The sequence below is a fragment of the Pyrgilauda ruficollis genome, unplaced genomic scaffold (genome assembly GCF_017590135.1).
Source record: "Pyrgilauda ruficollis isolate IOZ18807 unplaced genomic scaffold, ASM1759013v1 scaffold42, whole genome shotgun sequence".
NCBI classification, from domain to species: Eukaryota; Metazoa; Chordata; class Aves; order Passeriformes; family Passeridae; genus Pyrgilauda; species Pyrgilauda ruficollis.
Window position 1 is genome coordinate 4,749,163 of NW_024525712.1, and position 16,554 is coordinate 4,765,716.

The 16,554-nt window shown below is 35.2% G+C and overlaps 1 protein-coding gene across 3 annotated transcripts in view; it reads left to right on the forward strand.

The window, feature by feature from the left end:
• EIPR1 (EARP complex and GARP complex interacting protein 1) overlaps nucleotides 1–16,554 on the forward strand; it is a 74,712-nt gene that overhangs the window by 39,319 nt on the left and 18,839 nt on the right. For all 3 annotated transcript variants that reach the window (XR_005955999.1, XM_041477918.1, XM_041477919.1), the window contains one exon: nucleotides 8,590–8,689. Coding sequence is in view for 2 of the 3 variants with exons in the window: in XM_041477918.1 (XP_041333852.1) it covers nucleotides 8,590–8,689 (100 nt within the window). In the remaining variant the exon portion in view is untranslated. The remainder of the gene's footprint in view (nucleotides 1–8,589; nucleotides 8,690–16,554) is intronic.

Sequence of the window (16,554 nt, forward strand, 5' to 3'; positions counted from 1 at the left end):
AATATGTTAGTAGTAATGATAGATTACTTCATTAAGCTGTTCTACTAGCTCAAGTTGATTTTTTTTTTTTTTTTTGGTGTATCTCACTCAATCAATCCTAGATATGAGCATGCAAATTTTACCATGTCTAACAGAATGTAGAGAGGAAGAGACATTATAAATTCTTTAGAGTCACAGATGTTTCAAGAACACCAGGATGTTTATCATTAAAATATTAAATTAAACTTCGAATTCAAAAAGGAGAAAGCTGTTAAAAATGAGCTATTCCCAGAGATTTTAAATACTTAGATTTTATTTGGCATTTCATTGAAGGTCTCCAAATAGAGTACAGAGAAGTACTGTCTCTTCCTTGGCCATGCACGGTACAAATCAACCTCATTAAGGCTGGCTTTTTACAGAAGTACAAAATTCGCTCTTAGAGTCCTTTCAACTTGAGTAGAGATTTAATACATAACATTTTATTGCTTCATCATGTTCATTCCATTAATGCACACAGTCACCTGATCAAAGGCTCATTCATAATTGATGCCCTGAAGACAGATGACTGAAATCCAGTAGTGTTTTACTTACTTTTTCAGCCTTTAAATTTATTTAAAAAAACCCAAAAGCCCACAAAATTAAACCATCCCAAAACATTTTCAAGTAAAAAAGCCAAGAAGTAAGAGAATATGAAACTCAAAAGTGAAAATGGTATTTTTAGTAGCTCTAACACTTTCATGTGTTATTTAGGTATCACTTCTCTTTCTTGTCATGATGTTGGTAATGTTACTTCTTCTATAGAACACCTCTGTAAGCTTCAGGATAGATGTGTAAAAGTTGTACCTTAGGGTTTCATTTAAAAAAAATTAAAAAGTCTAAAATAATTTAATAGTCTGTACCTAATTAATATAAACCTGAAAGTAACAATACTTTTAGAAGGATCGTATAGTCTTGACTATGTGGTGCAGTACCTGTTAGATATGTTTTATAGCAAAGACATGTAATAAATGCAATCATAAGTTTTTTAACCTTATCGTATTTTAACACTTCATATGTCCCACTACCAGAAATATAATTGTGATGACAGAGCTCCCTCTGATATTTGTATCGAGGTTTCTTTGAGAGTGTCAGGACTGTCAGTTGCATATTCTGGTGTATAAATTGAACTCTGTTTTTGGTGGGGGAGGGGGGGAAGGGATGTAATAGCTGCCCAGCAGATATTAATTGTATCTTCACATGATGCACAAAATTTCCGAGCTATCTGAAATTGTCAACATTTAAAAATAATTATTCCACACTTGGTTCATTCTGCATATTCCATCAGCCAATTCTGATGTTACAGTAAGTATGGAGACAATTTTTTTTGGCCTAATTTACTACATGACAAATTTCACTGGGAATATATTTTAACAGCTGCTTATCAGTACTGATAATGCCCTTTATATTCTGATCCTTTCTAAATTGGTAAAGTTTAAACTGTATTTGTCTCTGCTCTCTTCATAATTCTGTGTGATCCTGAATTCCTCACAGGATTTTGCTCTCTTGAATCTTTGATTCTTCTTTATTGTAAATAAAATAATCTATTATATATAAATACAGATGTTCAGTGTTCAACCATTAGTTGTCTTTCTTGCATTTTCTCTTTCCTTTTCCACTTTTGTTATTCTCTAAAATATGTCTTGATCCAGTGGAGTAATTTAGAGCACTCATTTTTCGCATTTTCATTCCCTTGAATGTTTGTGGTAATTTTGAGTGCTTAGTATTGTGCAATTTTAAAACTTTAGCTCTTCAATGTAATCGCTTTTTCTAGGGAATAAATGCGATTCATTAATTGGATACTGAAGTAATAGAACTTTGTATTATATGCACTGTTTATTATGTTAGCTTTTAATCAGAATCTATTTGACTCTACTCATGAAAAGCAGAGGGAAACTTAGTCAAGCTAAAATCTGACACTGAAGCAAATACTGAAGGGAAAAATATGTATTTCTTCATTTTTGTGAACTTACTATATGTATTCAGTTAACTTATAACTTCTAATAAGTTTAATAGATTCCATATGCTTGAATCAAAATTAGTTTTTATGAGGTCTTTGCAGTTTTTGTTTAGTTTGGATTCATAAATCATGATGCAGAGAATAGTGCAGAAATTGTGTTACTCTGCAAGTAAAAGAAAAGGGTTTGTAGAGTATGATTTTACATCTCCATCCGAAGTTGAACATAGTTTATTTTCTGTTCTCACCATATTCCCCAGTATTACTGCTAAATTAATTGAGATTTTTCCCCACTGAAAGAAAATTTACCTGTTTTTAAAAGCTTCCTCTTTGTAATATCACTTAATCCATTCGTACCACTAAAAAAGTGAGGACTGAAGTCTGCCTCAACTGATTTTGCAGATGAAATAGATACTTCTGTTTATTCTACTACTATTCTATCTATTCTGGTAGTTTTATGTTCAGTCTTACTGAATTGCTTAAAATGTTAGTGGGAAATGTTAAAGAAAAACAGTGTTGCAGAACTATGAAAAAATCAATTATGCAGGAAAAAATTAAATGTTCATGAGGAACTAACTGAACAGGTGCCCCTGTTTTCTTGGTATCAGACTCCAGTTTGCTCTCCAAAACCCCGTTAAGAATTTATTATTTAGAATATTTATCCCTTAGGGTAGAATTCTTTCCAGCACAATATTCTGGGATGACTGTAGATGTAGCAATGTTGCTGCTGACACTTGCTTATATAGTAGTTAAAAATTCAGGGTTTTGGAATGTCTTTTGGATGCCTTTTGGATGAAAGAATTGACCCTTGTACATTTGTATCTATTTGGTAAAACGTCCGTGAGACTTGAAGGGTGCCCTGCAGCCTCCCACAATCCATCCATCCCAGTGTTCAGGCTCCAGCAATGGTGACGGAGAGCTAAGTTAGGGAGATCACATTAATTACAGTCCCAGCTGCTTCTTGCAGTCTCACCTCAAATTCCCCCAGAATCAACAGTTGCTGGATTAGAGGTGTTGGAGGGTGCATCTGTGCTAGGTCTGTGTAAACCTTTAACGTTCTGTTATTCTGGACAGAAGAATTGGTGATTTTCTTCAACTGTCAATTCAGATCTAGGCAACCATAATTTTCTTCTTAGGCACGTGTTTTAAATCACTGGAGAAATATACTCAGAGGAATATTCTGCTTTGTTAGGTACTATTCCCCTGACCAGCCATGCAGTTTGTTACAAACAGCATAAATTAGTAACAATATGCTATATCCATATTTCCATTTTTGAAATTCCTTATGAAAATACTCAAATTGTCCTTCTCACAAGTAGATACGTGTTTTCTTTAAAATAAGTCTTCAGATATTGTTTTTGATCACTCCAGCTGTTTTGCAAATAAGATGGTTTCAGTCCTTAATTTTTGCCTTAGTACATGGAAAAAAGTATTGTCATCCTGAGGCCTTCAGTGGCTGGGCAAGAGTTTTACCTTGTGCTTTCCTGACAGACACAGATACTATGAAAATGTTTTTCCTAGGCTGGCCACCTTACTTGATCTACAGACAAGCCAGCTATATGTTTCTTTCCTGACATGTCAAACATCCATAAAAATCACTTCAAGCAACAAAATAGAAATAGTGTTTGTGGCAAGAGCTGCTTCATGAGTAGTGTGTTGTAGAGGCCCACACAATGATAATTTAAGGAAAAAAAATTTTAGAAATAAGTGATTTTTCTGTGGCACCTCCTTGTTGGGATGCTTTTTTATTTGTAAAGCAGTTTAATTTTTCTGAATGTAATAATAATGCAAGAGTCAGAATAAAGCCCAGCTATCTTAGGGGTTTTTGTCCAAAATAACCCTTCATTTCCCAATTCCCTTGCTCAGCAGCTTTTTAGCTAAAATGTTCACATTACCTTCTGGGGTTTTTTTAGGAAGCTGTGGTTCTCATTTCACCACTTCTTCAGTTGGACTCCAAATTAGATCTCAATGTCTGAGAATTTTGAGATGAAGTGCAACTTGTGTTCCCTGCAGCAGACTTCAATACACTGTAAAACAGCCAGATCTGATTTCATTCAGAAATGTGGCTGCTTTGTAAAGCACTTGGGTAAGGGAGCAAGATCGTGGGTTCCAGGTTGTACTTGGTCTGATCTTGGTCTCTTAGAATTAATATCCTGATTATCTGATAAGCAAGAGTAATCTTTAAGTTGGAATCATTGTAATGCAAAGCAGTCACAATATTTGAATTCTTAATATGTGAATTCTTCTGGTGGACTACATGGAAGCTGCAGGATGAGTTACTGAATGCATGGATATATTTTCCATTTTTCAGTGCATGAGAGTTTTCAGTCCAGCAAAATTTTTCCATTTATAGAAATAAGTGGTTGTCACTTCTGTAATTGCAGTTATGGAGTAGTTAATGCTTGCTTTGTCCAAGGCTTGTGGCATAACTGCAGTTCATGTCAATGAAAGTAGATGCTTTTTTTCTTCCTTAGTCTATAATGGAGGACTTTGAATTTTTCATTTGTAAAAGCTCTGTACATTTATTGATAAAGGTGTTAACTATCTTTGCAGCATAGGAGAAGATAGTGGATTCCTTTCATGCGTGCATTTGAGTGAATATTTTAAATACTCTTATTTTTTGGTAAGGTAATATTCTCTGTAGGATTTAATTTTATTTTTTTATACTAAAAACTACTAACGGCAAGCTTTATTGAAGCATCCTGAGTTAGATGATGATAAAATAGGGTAAAATACAACATAGATAATTGCTTCTCTTCTGTTTATAGATTATTTAAAGAGCAGCCCTCAGTTTCTGAGTGGCAACTCTTGTAAACAACTTGACAACTGTCTCGTCCATTTCTGAAAACTGTAAATGTCAGCAACTGCTGGCACACTGAGGAAAATGGTACTGCCTGGTTTATCTGTTTTCCATTTTAGACATTATCACCATCTCTGCTATACTGAAAACTGCTCCAAATGAAAACTTCAGTTTCTCTAAAATTTGTATCTTGCATCAAAAGTAACTTTTTCTTTTCGCTCACCAATATTTCCTGCCCGCCTCTTCTCCATAGTATTTAATGTTGGACATTCAGTCACGAGTACAGAACATAGCTGAACGTGTTACAAAGGGTGACTTGAGTAACCTCTGCTTAAGATTAAAAAATGTGAATGAATGATCACTACAACCACACCCATAAATGAAAAATGAAATAGAAGTAAAATGGGCATCCCACAAGGATAGAGTGAATATTGGAGAGACCTTTTCATTGCAAGGTATGTCAGCTCAGTCATAATTGGCTCTAATTAGTACACTGTATTCAGCTGTAAAAATCCTTTTACCTTGAAGTTCAGTGATGCTCAAAGATGTGGAATTTCTTCCTACCTTTGAAAACATCAAAGAAATTGTTTTCAATCTAGCTTTTGCAACTAAAAATTGAGTGATTCTTGTAGGAAAGGTGCAGACGTATCAACAGGCATATAAAATACTGATCTCTGTCTGAAAGGACTCTTAAAAGGGTTAAGTGGTCAAATCAGATTTCATTGCCTGTAATTAAAAATATGTCTACATAGATCAACACCAAATACCAGTTTTATTTTCAGCAATATGTAAGTAAAATGATGAACTTAAATAAATGTGATCAGAATCAACTTGAAGATTTCTTAGTTACCTATTGAGTCATGTGATGATCCTGATATCGTTCAATTTCATTTTGGAAAACCAGATTGTGGAATGTTATGACCACTTGAGGGTTATATTGCATGAATTTTTTTTATGCTGTTACATATTTTCATAAAATATTTTCATCTATTTGAAGAATCTAATTGATGTATCTGCGCAGCACAACTACATGAAATTCTGAAATATGCATGGCAGTGCCAGTTGGTTTCTTCTCATTGTTACAGGCAAAATGTAGTTGAACACGTAATTGAAACTGGATGTCATAATTTTTATTATCAACACATTTTCAGTTGCTTCTAAGTTTTTTCCAAGTTGTACCATACTTTTCAAAAGTGTCTGTTGTTGAATAAGATTGGCAATGCAACAGACAAAACAGCCAAATTTAAAATAAATCACAGAATTGTTCTAGTGGCATATTCTTGGTGAAACATATTTAAAAACATGATGGTAGCTTAATGTGCTAAATGTAGGGGTTTTGTCCTAATACAAGAAAACTCACTACAAATGGGCTTTTATAGGTAGGTGATTTTCATGGATTGACAACACAGTAAGCGATGCAGGTCATGATTCCAGCAGAAGTTAAGTGCAGAAGTTAAGCCTTTCTTTATTCTGTTCTATTGCATTATGGAAAAGTTCAGTGGGTAAGGAGTCAGCCAATGCACCCTTTTAGTTACAGTTCCAGATTTTTCTTTACAAAACAGCAAACAGGCGCAGTCATCTGCCTTGTATATCTGATGCTTGTTTTACTAAAAGTGCAGAATAAAAACTGATGAAACTGTTTACACAAGGAGCAAGAGTAATTTGAGAGGAAGGTATCAGCTGAGAATAAGCTAGTTTTGTTGTATTAATGGTGTGAAAAAAGATACTTTGTCACTTCTTTCTCTTACCTGCAGCTTCCTATTTTCCTTGTGTTTTGTAGCATAAGATGAAGATTAGGTGAAGTTCCATCACTTGGATATGGGGTCAACCATGTTATATCCAGTGTTTTTAGGAATATAGGAGTAAAGCAAAATCTGGGATAAAATACAAGAATGCATAGTGTGCAGTGTAGTGTTAGAAAGGTTGCTAGTGGCTGCCTAATGTTGGGCTTTGTTACCCAAGGCTGCATCTATTTGTGCAACCTTCTTTGATCTATTCCCTCTGTTACAATCAAAATTAACACAGAAGAGCAAGGAAAACTAAGTCTCTGTGAATAAAATGGATCAAACCCAGAAAGGTTTGAAATATACCCCAAAACTTGATTAAACCAGGTTAGATGTTAGTGCCAAAACACTTGATATATTTTATTTTATAGTAAAACAGGCAAAGAGAAAACAAGAGAAAAGAAAGGATGGACTAAAAAGAGAAAAGATCTACAAAAAGAGATGTGCAGCGGTGGGGTGCACAGGCAGAGAGTAACAGGGTGAGGTAGAAAGATCAGCCATCCAAGGGTCCCAGTGACATCTTGTGGCTCCCCTTCATCTGGCTTCTCGGTGGTGAGGGTCCCCTGCTACCCACTGCCACCACAAAGCAATGGAATGCAATGGATTAAAAAAATGTTTATAATATTGAGGTGGGAACGGCCATGTGCCTCCCCTGGCGAGGGCAGGTTGTCCCTTGCAACACTGTGGATCTGTTTCATCATGGTGCAGGTTTGGGGACCCCTTTGGGAGGGCCATGGCATCCCCTTCACCTTTCCCAGGGTGAAGAGGTCCCACAGCTGAGCTCTGCACAGCAGAGGATGGGCACTCACTGCCTCCCACCAGAGGTTTTTTCACCACACACCCAAAGCCTCTCTCGCCCCACCCTTTGGTGTGAGGGTCTGTGTGAGCCTGGCAGCTGACAGCCCTGGGCTGTGGTCTCCAGCTTGATCCCTCTGGGAATGTGTTCTTCTTCCCCAGCCCAGGCCTGAGTGCTGCCCAAGGCCCCATTCAGGGTTTGGGTGATTTTCTCTGCAATTTTTATACAGTTTTGCTGGAATAGGCAAAAGTCTTTCATTAAGATGTTTAAGCCATAAATTATGTCAGTCTCCAACCATCCAGTTACGGAATTGATTAGCACAAAAAGCAAAACAAGCTTGTGACTAATCCATGAAACGTGAGAAACTTGTGAGAAGTCCATGGCTAGAAAACTTGTGTCTAGTCATGGACTTCTGATAAACTTCAAGCAGTGGGACTTCAACTAGGCTCTGCAGATGAAAACAGCGTATCAAATGCTTTTAGCTGAAGGATCAGTCTTAAAATGGAAAGAAGTTTCTCCGTTTCTTCCATTTCCATTTCATTTTTGTTGATACTAAAGTTGTGATCTCTACCTTCAGGTATATTGTGGCTCTAAGATTATTGGGATGCTGCAAAACTTGGTTACAAAAGTGTTTCAAAATTACAAAAATAGAAGCATATTCTCATAAAATGGCAAGTATTCTTTCAATCCTACTGTTACCTCCAGCAAATTTATTAGGGTTAGAGTGTCTAGTTAGTTAGCTGAGCTGCCCATACTGACTGGCTTAAATATTCTGCTTTTCATAGACAGAATAAGAGAGGAGGACTGATTTCTTGCATTCCTTCCTGTACAGCATGAAGTGAATCACAGGTTAAAAGTATATGCTGATTAAGTCATGATGACAGCTTCAGAGTTGCATCAAAACTAAAGCTTATGATTTTTGGTACACCTTCAAAAAGGATGCATAACACTCTGTATGAACAACTCTGAGGTTTCAAACTAAAGCCTTCTAAAATTAGTGTACATCAAGGTTTCTGGTGGTATTTCTGTGTATGCAGAATGGCTGCTACAAATTGCTAGTTAATGGCAGATTTTGGACTTAAAATATGTGATGGATTTCATCTAAAGGAAACCAGAAGGAATATGGTTTAACATATTTTGGTATAGATTAGATCCAGACAGAATTGAAATGGCCTTCTAGTTCAATTTCTGATGGATTTTAATGATGGGTTATTTATTTTGTTTTTCTGTTTTACAGTGTTATGTGGGAGCCGATGGGAGATGGTAAAAAGATTATTTCTCTGGCTGATAACAACATATTGTTGTGGGATTTGCAGGAAAGTTCAGCCAAAGCTGTGGTAAGAAATTTTATTTTAACAAAACATGCTGTACTTGAATATAGTCCAAACAACAACATTCCTTAGGCTAGATTTTGCTAATCTTTTAACTATTCCTTCAGAAGTATCTCATTGCTTATAATATAGGTGGAGGAAATAAATATTCTACCATTGTCTTAAATAAGAGTGTTTAAGAGTAGTATTTCAGTATCTGTTGCTAGAGGGTAAATGTTTTCTTTATTCTAGAGCTCCCCTTAATGTCCTACTGCTTTTATAGTGAGTAATCTAGAATAAAGCAGTGCAGATTTGGTGAATGTCTTACAAGTGGAAACTGATGATTAGTAAAGCCAAAGGTTATTGAATTCAGATAATGGTGTAGTAACTCATGTTGGTTTATGCCATTTAATTTAGAACTCTTTATTTAATTTACAACTCTTGATTGTATAAGCGTAATATAAGTTTCTCTATTTGCCATGTACTTTGAATTTTCAATGTTAGATTTATTTAGTAATATACAGTTTAATCAGGTTATTTCACTTATTGTTAAAAATGTCTTATTCAGGAACATATATAAAAAGTGTCATTGGCATAGTTTTTTGTCTGATTACGCCATATCGTAGAATGTATATAGAAAACTTTGAATGATTCCATGTAGTCATTTAGATCCATGTCTGTGCTTATAAATGGAATCTCATTATGTCAAGGACATTACTATTCAGTTGATCTGTTGTCACTTTTTAAAAAAATTAACTCTGACCTGTCCTCAGGTCAGGGTTAATTATTTTTCCTGGATGCTGCAGAATCAGTTTTTTCAAATTAGTCAAGACATAAACTCTTTCTTGTTTATACCACCTGACTGTGTGCAAATAGGTGACAATGTAAGATAATATAGTTTAATACTTTATGTTTATAATTAAGCCCTTTGGATTCCTTCTCTAGATTAGAAACTTTAGCTCTTTTTTTCATCTGCAACTTCAGTAGGTGTTATGTTGCCTTCCAAGGCTTCAAATTAGTGTTTGTTTTTATCAAATTGATGTTGAGAGTTTCTGACAGCTTACCTCCAGGCGCTTGTCTGTGGCATTGTATCCCTGGATTCGCATTGCACCTGCATTAGTCAGTATTTCTTTCCTAGCGTCTGCATAATGCACAAACCTTTCTGCAATATTGAAAAACAACTTTGAGGTCGGTACTGCTTCTCTGCTATGAGTCCTCATGTCTCCTTGAAGTACTGAGACTGCTAGGCAACTTAACATTTTGCCTTTCTCCTACTTTCACTCCTTGTGCAGTTCTGTCCGCACTTGCTGAAATTCTTTTGAATGTTAATTGGTATTTTCACTGTTTGACCACTTTCTCATAACTCTCTCAGATTCTTTCTTAATCCTAACCTCTCTCCCATGGCAGGGGATTGGCATTAAATGATCTTTAAGGCCCCTTTAAACCCAAACCATTCTATGATTTCCTCTAGGATGCTAGATCAGTTTCTCTGTGGAAATCTTGTCATGAAGGCCAAATTTTATGGGGTTTTTATTCCGCATTATATATTGCTTGGGAATTATTTGCTAGAATTTTGTATGTTGTGTCTTCTTATACTATTTCTTTTCTCAAAACTAAACCCCCACTCTATCACACAAATATTTGTGCAGACAACTATGATTTCCATTTTCTTTTCCTTCTATTGCTAGAATTATGATCTCTGTAATTTTGGAGAGGAATAGACGCTACCAAATTTTGTAATTTCAGCATGATTTGGGGAGTCAGTATTTTTATCCTCAAAGCAACATTCAGCTTGCAGTTCCTTTCAGTAGTTCAAGTAGCATTACTTATGTAGAATATTTTTTTAATTGGTACTTCTAAAATACTCTTGTACTACATCAAATGTTGATGGCACAAAAAGACTCTAGAAGGAAAAGTATGTGATAAAGGAATTAAGGGGATTTAACTTGTGACATTTGTTATATGTTCCTATTTTTTATGAAAGAAAATGAATAAATGCAAATGTCAAATTCCGTATCAAACAAACCGCTTTACCCAATGAAGTAGATATATCAACCCTTGACTGACATCTTCAGATAAGAGCATTTAAAAATCTTTGTTAAAAACTTTTGTTTGCGGAAGTCAAGAATGTTGTTTGCATTTTACAATCAGGCTCTCAGGAGGCTTGATATTGAATTTGACTGATCCTCTATATTTCCATCTAAAATAACCTAGTATCTCATGTGATTGCACTGTAAACAAGAATTATTTGTGATTAAAATTTTACCTGAGAATATCTGTTTAGCATAATCAGTTTTCTGCTCCAGCAATTTTGAGTTGTTCTTAGATGATACTTCAATACCAAGTCATACACTGCTGTTAAAGTTTGATAGAGAAAGTTCACTGAAACTTGACTATCAGAAAACATATCTGCATGCATCAAAATCTTGAGCCCAGTGAATCACTTCTGAGATGACTGGAATTATTGCAATTTTTGAATGTTGAGTTTTTGTCTGCAACAAATTTGTCTTAATCATGTCTGTAGACTCTTGAGCTAGCTGGAATCCAGCTAAACAAGACTGAGGAAAGCATAAGCATCTCTTTAAGAGGCCTGTGCTCAACTTTGTAGTAATGAAAATTAAGACAAGCTTAAGTCCAGTATCATAGGCTTTTTTAGGACTAGAAATGACTGTGGTGCATTTCTGAAATCTTCAAAAATTACCTCCTTACTAAGAGATTAACTTCCTGTTTACTTCTATATATGGCTGAAAAACAATAACTTCTATTTTGTAGCAGTTTTGTATTTGCAAAAAATATGTAGGGCTTAGAGTTACAAAGAGTAATAAAGAAAAACAAGCAATGTTTTGTTACAGTTGCCTTTCTCTTTAAAAGAAAAAGAGTAAACCCCTCCTCCATAAATCAACACTTTACCCCAACTTTTGCTGCTGTAGTATTTAGAATGTGAGAGAAATCTGTGAGAAGAGGTTGGTTGTAAAACAGATAGCATTAGTAGAGGTAAGTAGTAAATATATTTTCCATTTGGTTATCACCATGGACAAGGAGTGTTTGTAGGCTAATGAGCTGTTGGTGAAACAGTGATTCCTGTGAATATTCTGTTTATAAGGGATTGTTGCATGCATAATATATCATGATTCTAAAAAGCACATGATTTGTATTTTCATGTTTTTGGATCAGAATGTAAAGAGGGACTTTCTTGAGATATTAATAAAAAGAGGGTTTTTTTTGGTTTTTTTTTTTTTTTTTTTTTTTTTTTTTTTTTTTTTGTTTTTTGCCTGGAAAACAGATACAGAACAGCCTAAAGCAAAGAAATCAGGTCTTGCCACATTAAAAAAGTAGCATGTCAAGGCAAATTTAAAAAAAAAAAAAACAAACCAAAAACAACAGACAAAAAACCCAAAACCACAAGATGTACTTTTTATGCAGATAGACAGAGGTTATGTAGACAGAGGTTACGTAAATGACAAGAAAAGTTGTCTTTATTGTTCATTAAGATGAAAGATTGTCCATTCTTGAAATCTCTTAGCCACCTGATTTCACTTCTCAATGAAGACATCTTCATTGATGTCTTATCACCTAACATGCTTTGTTTCAAGCAGGCTCAGCAGGATGTTGCTGGTGTTGGGGAAACGTCCCTGTCTGACCATCCTGTCACTCTGGCAGTCACACTCCCAATGGGCAGAGACTTTGAGCAGCTCCAGTGGACTGACAGGGCCCTGCTGGACTCCCTGCATGCCCCACTCTCACACATACCAGGTTCCCCATAGCAGTGTCTCAGTCCTCTCCATACCTTAAGTTATTTAATCACGGTGCAACATCAAAACAACAGCCTGAGCTGGTGCCTCTCATGAGGGTCCCTGAATAAAGAAAATCCTGGGGTTTCATACCTTCCCAGTCTATGCAGCAGCAAAAGTCTGGGGTCTTCCTTGTCAATCCTCTGCTCCTGCTGTGTCTCTGAGTGTCCAGTCAAGTGACTGGTGACTCAAGTCCCTGTGCCTTTAGTTGTGCAAATGGTCAGCGCTTCTTCCGGGGCCCTTGCCTTATTTCCCTCCACCATCCACACCTCAGACTGCAGCTGGCACTGCAGCTGCACACTAAGCTACCTCCACTGAATGTTTTCCTCAACACTAGTAAACTTGTGTATTCCATAAGGATTGCTAAGGGGAGAACATCTGTACAAAATATACATGTTGCTATAGACTTATGAGTAAAATAACATTATACTTCTGTGTGTGTATATGTGGTGTTATAAATAAAGAAGCTTGTAACTAAAACTTAAATCAAGAGGTAGGATTAAAATAATAGAAATGTCAGTGTGTTTGAATTGTTTTCTCTTTTTGTAAAAAACACATGATGGTGTTCAAGTTGAATAATATCATCATTGTTAACTAAAAGTAAGATGAGGTCCACTGTATCTGTATCAGGTAATAGAGGTAAGGGGGTATTCATTACACTAGTGCATCACTTGTCTTCCTGTTTTTACAACACATTTCAATTGCTTCCCTTTTTTGCATAGGTACATATTATAGGCCATTTTAATGGCAAGAGGTAAACCAAATGGACCTTTCATGTTTATGGAAGTTTGTCTAAAATTCAGGTATAATATAGATGAAAAACTGAAAATATGTGTGTCTTTAAAATTTTGTATCAGCCAAAATTTCTGCTTCTCTCCAGTGATCAAAACTTCAGAGTCTTACTTGGTTCCTTTTCTGTTGCTGCCTGTGATTTACAAGTCACATTGTTTCATTGAAATTAGCCTGAAGAATTTTACAGTTCCACATAGATTCACAGCTTCTTGGTAATAAAATTATTGGTGTGTTCATTCTCTGAATTATCTGTTTAGCTTGGGATAAGAAACATTTGCTAACTGTAATTTAGTGTGCAGTTCAGTGGGTTTGTTTGGGTTCATTTTGGTTTTGGTGTGGGGTTTTGCTTTTTATTTTCTTTCTTTTTTTTTTTTTTTTTTGTTTTTGCTAACTTGTTTCTGCCTTACAGTGTTCAATTTGCCTGTATTTACATTAAGACAAGCTTCTCCTGTCCTTTTGATCATTCCCTTTATTATTGTTTTGAGGACATTACCTTCTGGGGTGAAACTAATCTTATGCTGACTGCATCATTACCTTTTGCAATTAAATTAGCTATTCTTTGCCATTTATAATCATTAGCTGGACCCAAGAGAATCCCAGACAATGCACAAGGTGTGGATAGAATCTACTGAGAAGACGACAGTTAATATTTCTGTGTACAGATTTGAGGTCAGATGTCAACAAATTGCTAGAACTCTTCCTTGGGTAAATGCAGTATGTTTGGCATGGCAGATGAGTGCAACAGAATGAGACAGAGACACTAAAATCTAGATTTTTTTTCTGTTTTTCATATGTTTTCACAAAGGGGACAAATAGAGATGTGGTTTTGATCATTCTAATCCAAACTATTTTAGATTTCTTGTCCAGCATTCATGTGGTCTTGGTTCAGAAAAACAGATAATATCAAGCAGTGGCTTTCCAAGCAAGGCAGAATATATTTTGGGGAAGATTTCACAGGCTACCTGGATAAAAGTGATGGATCCAAATAGAGATGATAGGAATAAGCATGTGATACTTTCTTGGCAAGATAGCTGCAATTTCTCAAGGCAGGAAATACCTTGTGGAATTTAGTGGAGAATTTTTTAACGCCCCATTATTACTTCAACCAGAATAAACAGATTAACTATAGGAGAGCAGAAAACTGTCAAAAGAAAAATAAAAAGGAAATTATTGGATCAGAATGAGAATAGAAACCAGCTTATAGGGTTGGAATCAATTTTATTTAATGGTCTCCTTAACGATAGAATAGAAGTAGCAGTGAAATAATGAAAATTATTGCTGGCAGAACATCATCAGCATATAGGAATAACAATATATTTTGGAGGATGAACTTGATATTTAGTTTAATTTTTATAGTATAAAGCAGAAAACTTGTGTTTAAGGAATAAAAATATTTTCTTACTGTAATGCAGAAACTCAGCACTTAAAAATATGTGAATTCTGTTACTTAGCTATTCTGAAAATAGCTCTGAGCTGCCAATATGATGAGGCTATTTGAAAAGGCACATAGTTTTAAGATGGTTCAGGAGTCAAGAACAGTTATGAAAGGACTACATGGCACGGTTTCCTACAGTTGGAGGAATTGAACTCAGTTTACAATCTTCATCAACCTTTCTGTTTCTGTCAATAACAAGTCAGAAAAACACTCATGCCTTTTAATGTCAATCTCAAAATAGTCTGCTTGTGTTTTTCTACTTAGTGTAACCCTTAATATATCTTTCTTCTAAGTAGTTTCCTGTTCTGTTCTTGGTCACATAGCTCTTTTCTTGGAAGAGAGCATGGGAAGTTGGTTCACTGTCTCTATGCTGCTTGTGGTTTTCCTAGACAATTTCTGTACCCTTTAACATTTAATATATGTTGGGGTTTGGGTTTTTTTGAAGGATACTGCCTGTCCTTTCTTCTTTCCAAGTCAGACCTTATGTAATCCCATTTTGAAGCACGAAAATCAATGTCAGTCCTTGATATTTTGACAAAAATAAGTTTGAGTCATTGGTACTTTGATTTGAATACACAGAAATCAGTCCTAGATCTAGGATATTCTAGGACAGATTTTTTTTCATATTTTAGTGCTTTGTTTTTGTAAAAACCCTTCCTTAATTGAGGACAACATAAACAGTTGTAGTCAAATCCTGTTACATAGTTTAATCTTTTAGAAGATTTTTTTTCTTATTTCAAAGTGTTGCTCTTGTGCAACTGTAGTGTAATATCATGCTTCCCTTCTATTTTTGTTCTTGTGTCACCAGATTTCGGCATTGTTCCAGCTAAGCGTTTAGGAATAGTGTAAAATACATCCATACTCCAGTAACCATTTTACACTGTTCAAGATTTAATTTTCTCCAGACTTCTTTTCTGAAATCAGTGTGATCCTTGTGCATTGTAAGACTAATTCCTAATTTTGTTGTCTAAAAGTAGACATTCAGTTTTATTCTATTCCTTTCCTTTTTCCTTAATGCAAGTCCCATTTTGTATTTATAAAATAATACCATGAATTGTTTACCTAAAGTATCCAGTGAGGCCCTCACACCTGCATGTCTTTATCCCCTGGGCAGCACAGATCCTAATCTTCATGCAAGAGTAATGTTTAAAATACACCTATGTCATGTTTTACTTCCCATTTGTAGTTAGCGTTTCTGCATTTAAAGAAGTGATAGAGAGGTTTCAAGATAAAAAGAGCACTTAGTTACCTGTCCATATATTCAGTATATGAATTAAAATTACAACTCGGGTGTTTTTGAACCTGCATTTGTGATTCTGAGCTACCAATTTTGTTTCATTTATTTCTTGGATGTCTAGGAAGGAAACTTGTAGATTTCCTTCTGTTGCATAAGAATTCCTTTTTATATATGAAAATTTCTCTTCTTTATCTCCAAATTGTCCTTTAAATCCTTGCAGTAACTTTCAGGTCCATAGATGACATGTAAAAGAAGACTCAGTCAATTAAGAAGTTGGCTGTATATAGAGCTGGACATCTGTATAAAGAAAGATGTAATTTAATTTACTTATGAATTGCTTATGAAGGCAAGGATGAATTGGCCCATCTAGTATATAGGTGATTTTTTTCATATATTGTTAAGAAATATCACAGTATGTGTGCGCTGGCCTCAACTCTAAACTTTTGACTGCAAAGAAGAAAAATTTGATCTTTTTATAGTAGCTTATATTATAAAAGTTAAAATGAGAAGACACACACACACACACATATATATGTGTGTGTGTGTGTGTATATATATATATGTGTCTCAAATGCTGGAGAAACTATAGTCTACTGCTGACAAAGACCCTCTGCCCTGAGTCATGTTTTGAATATAT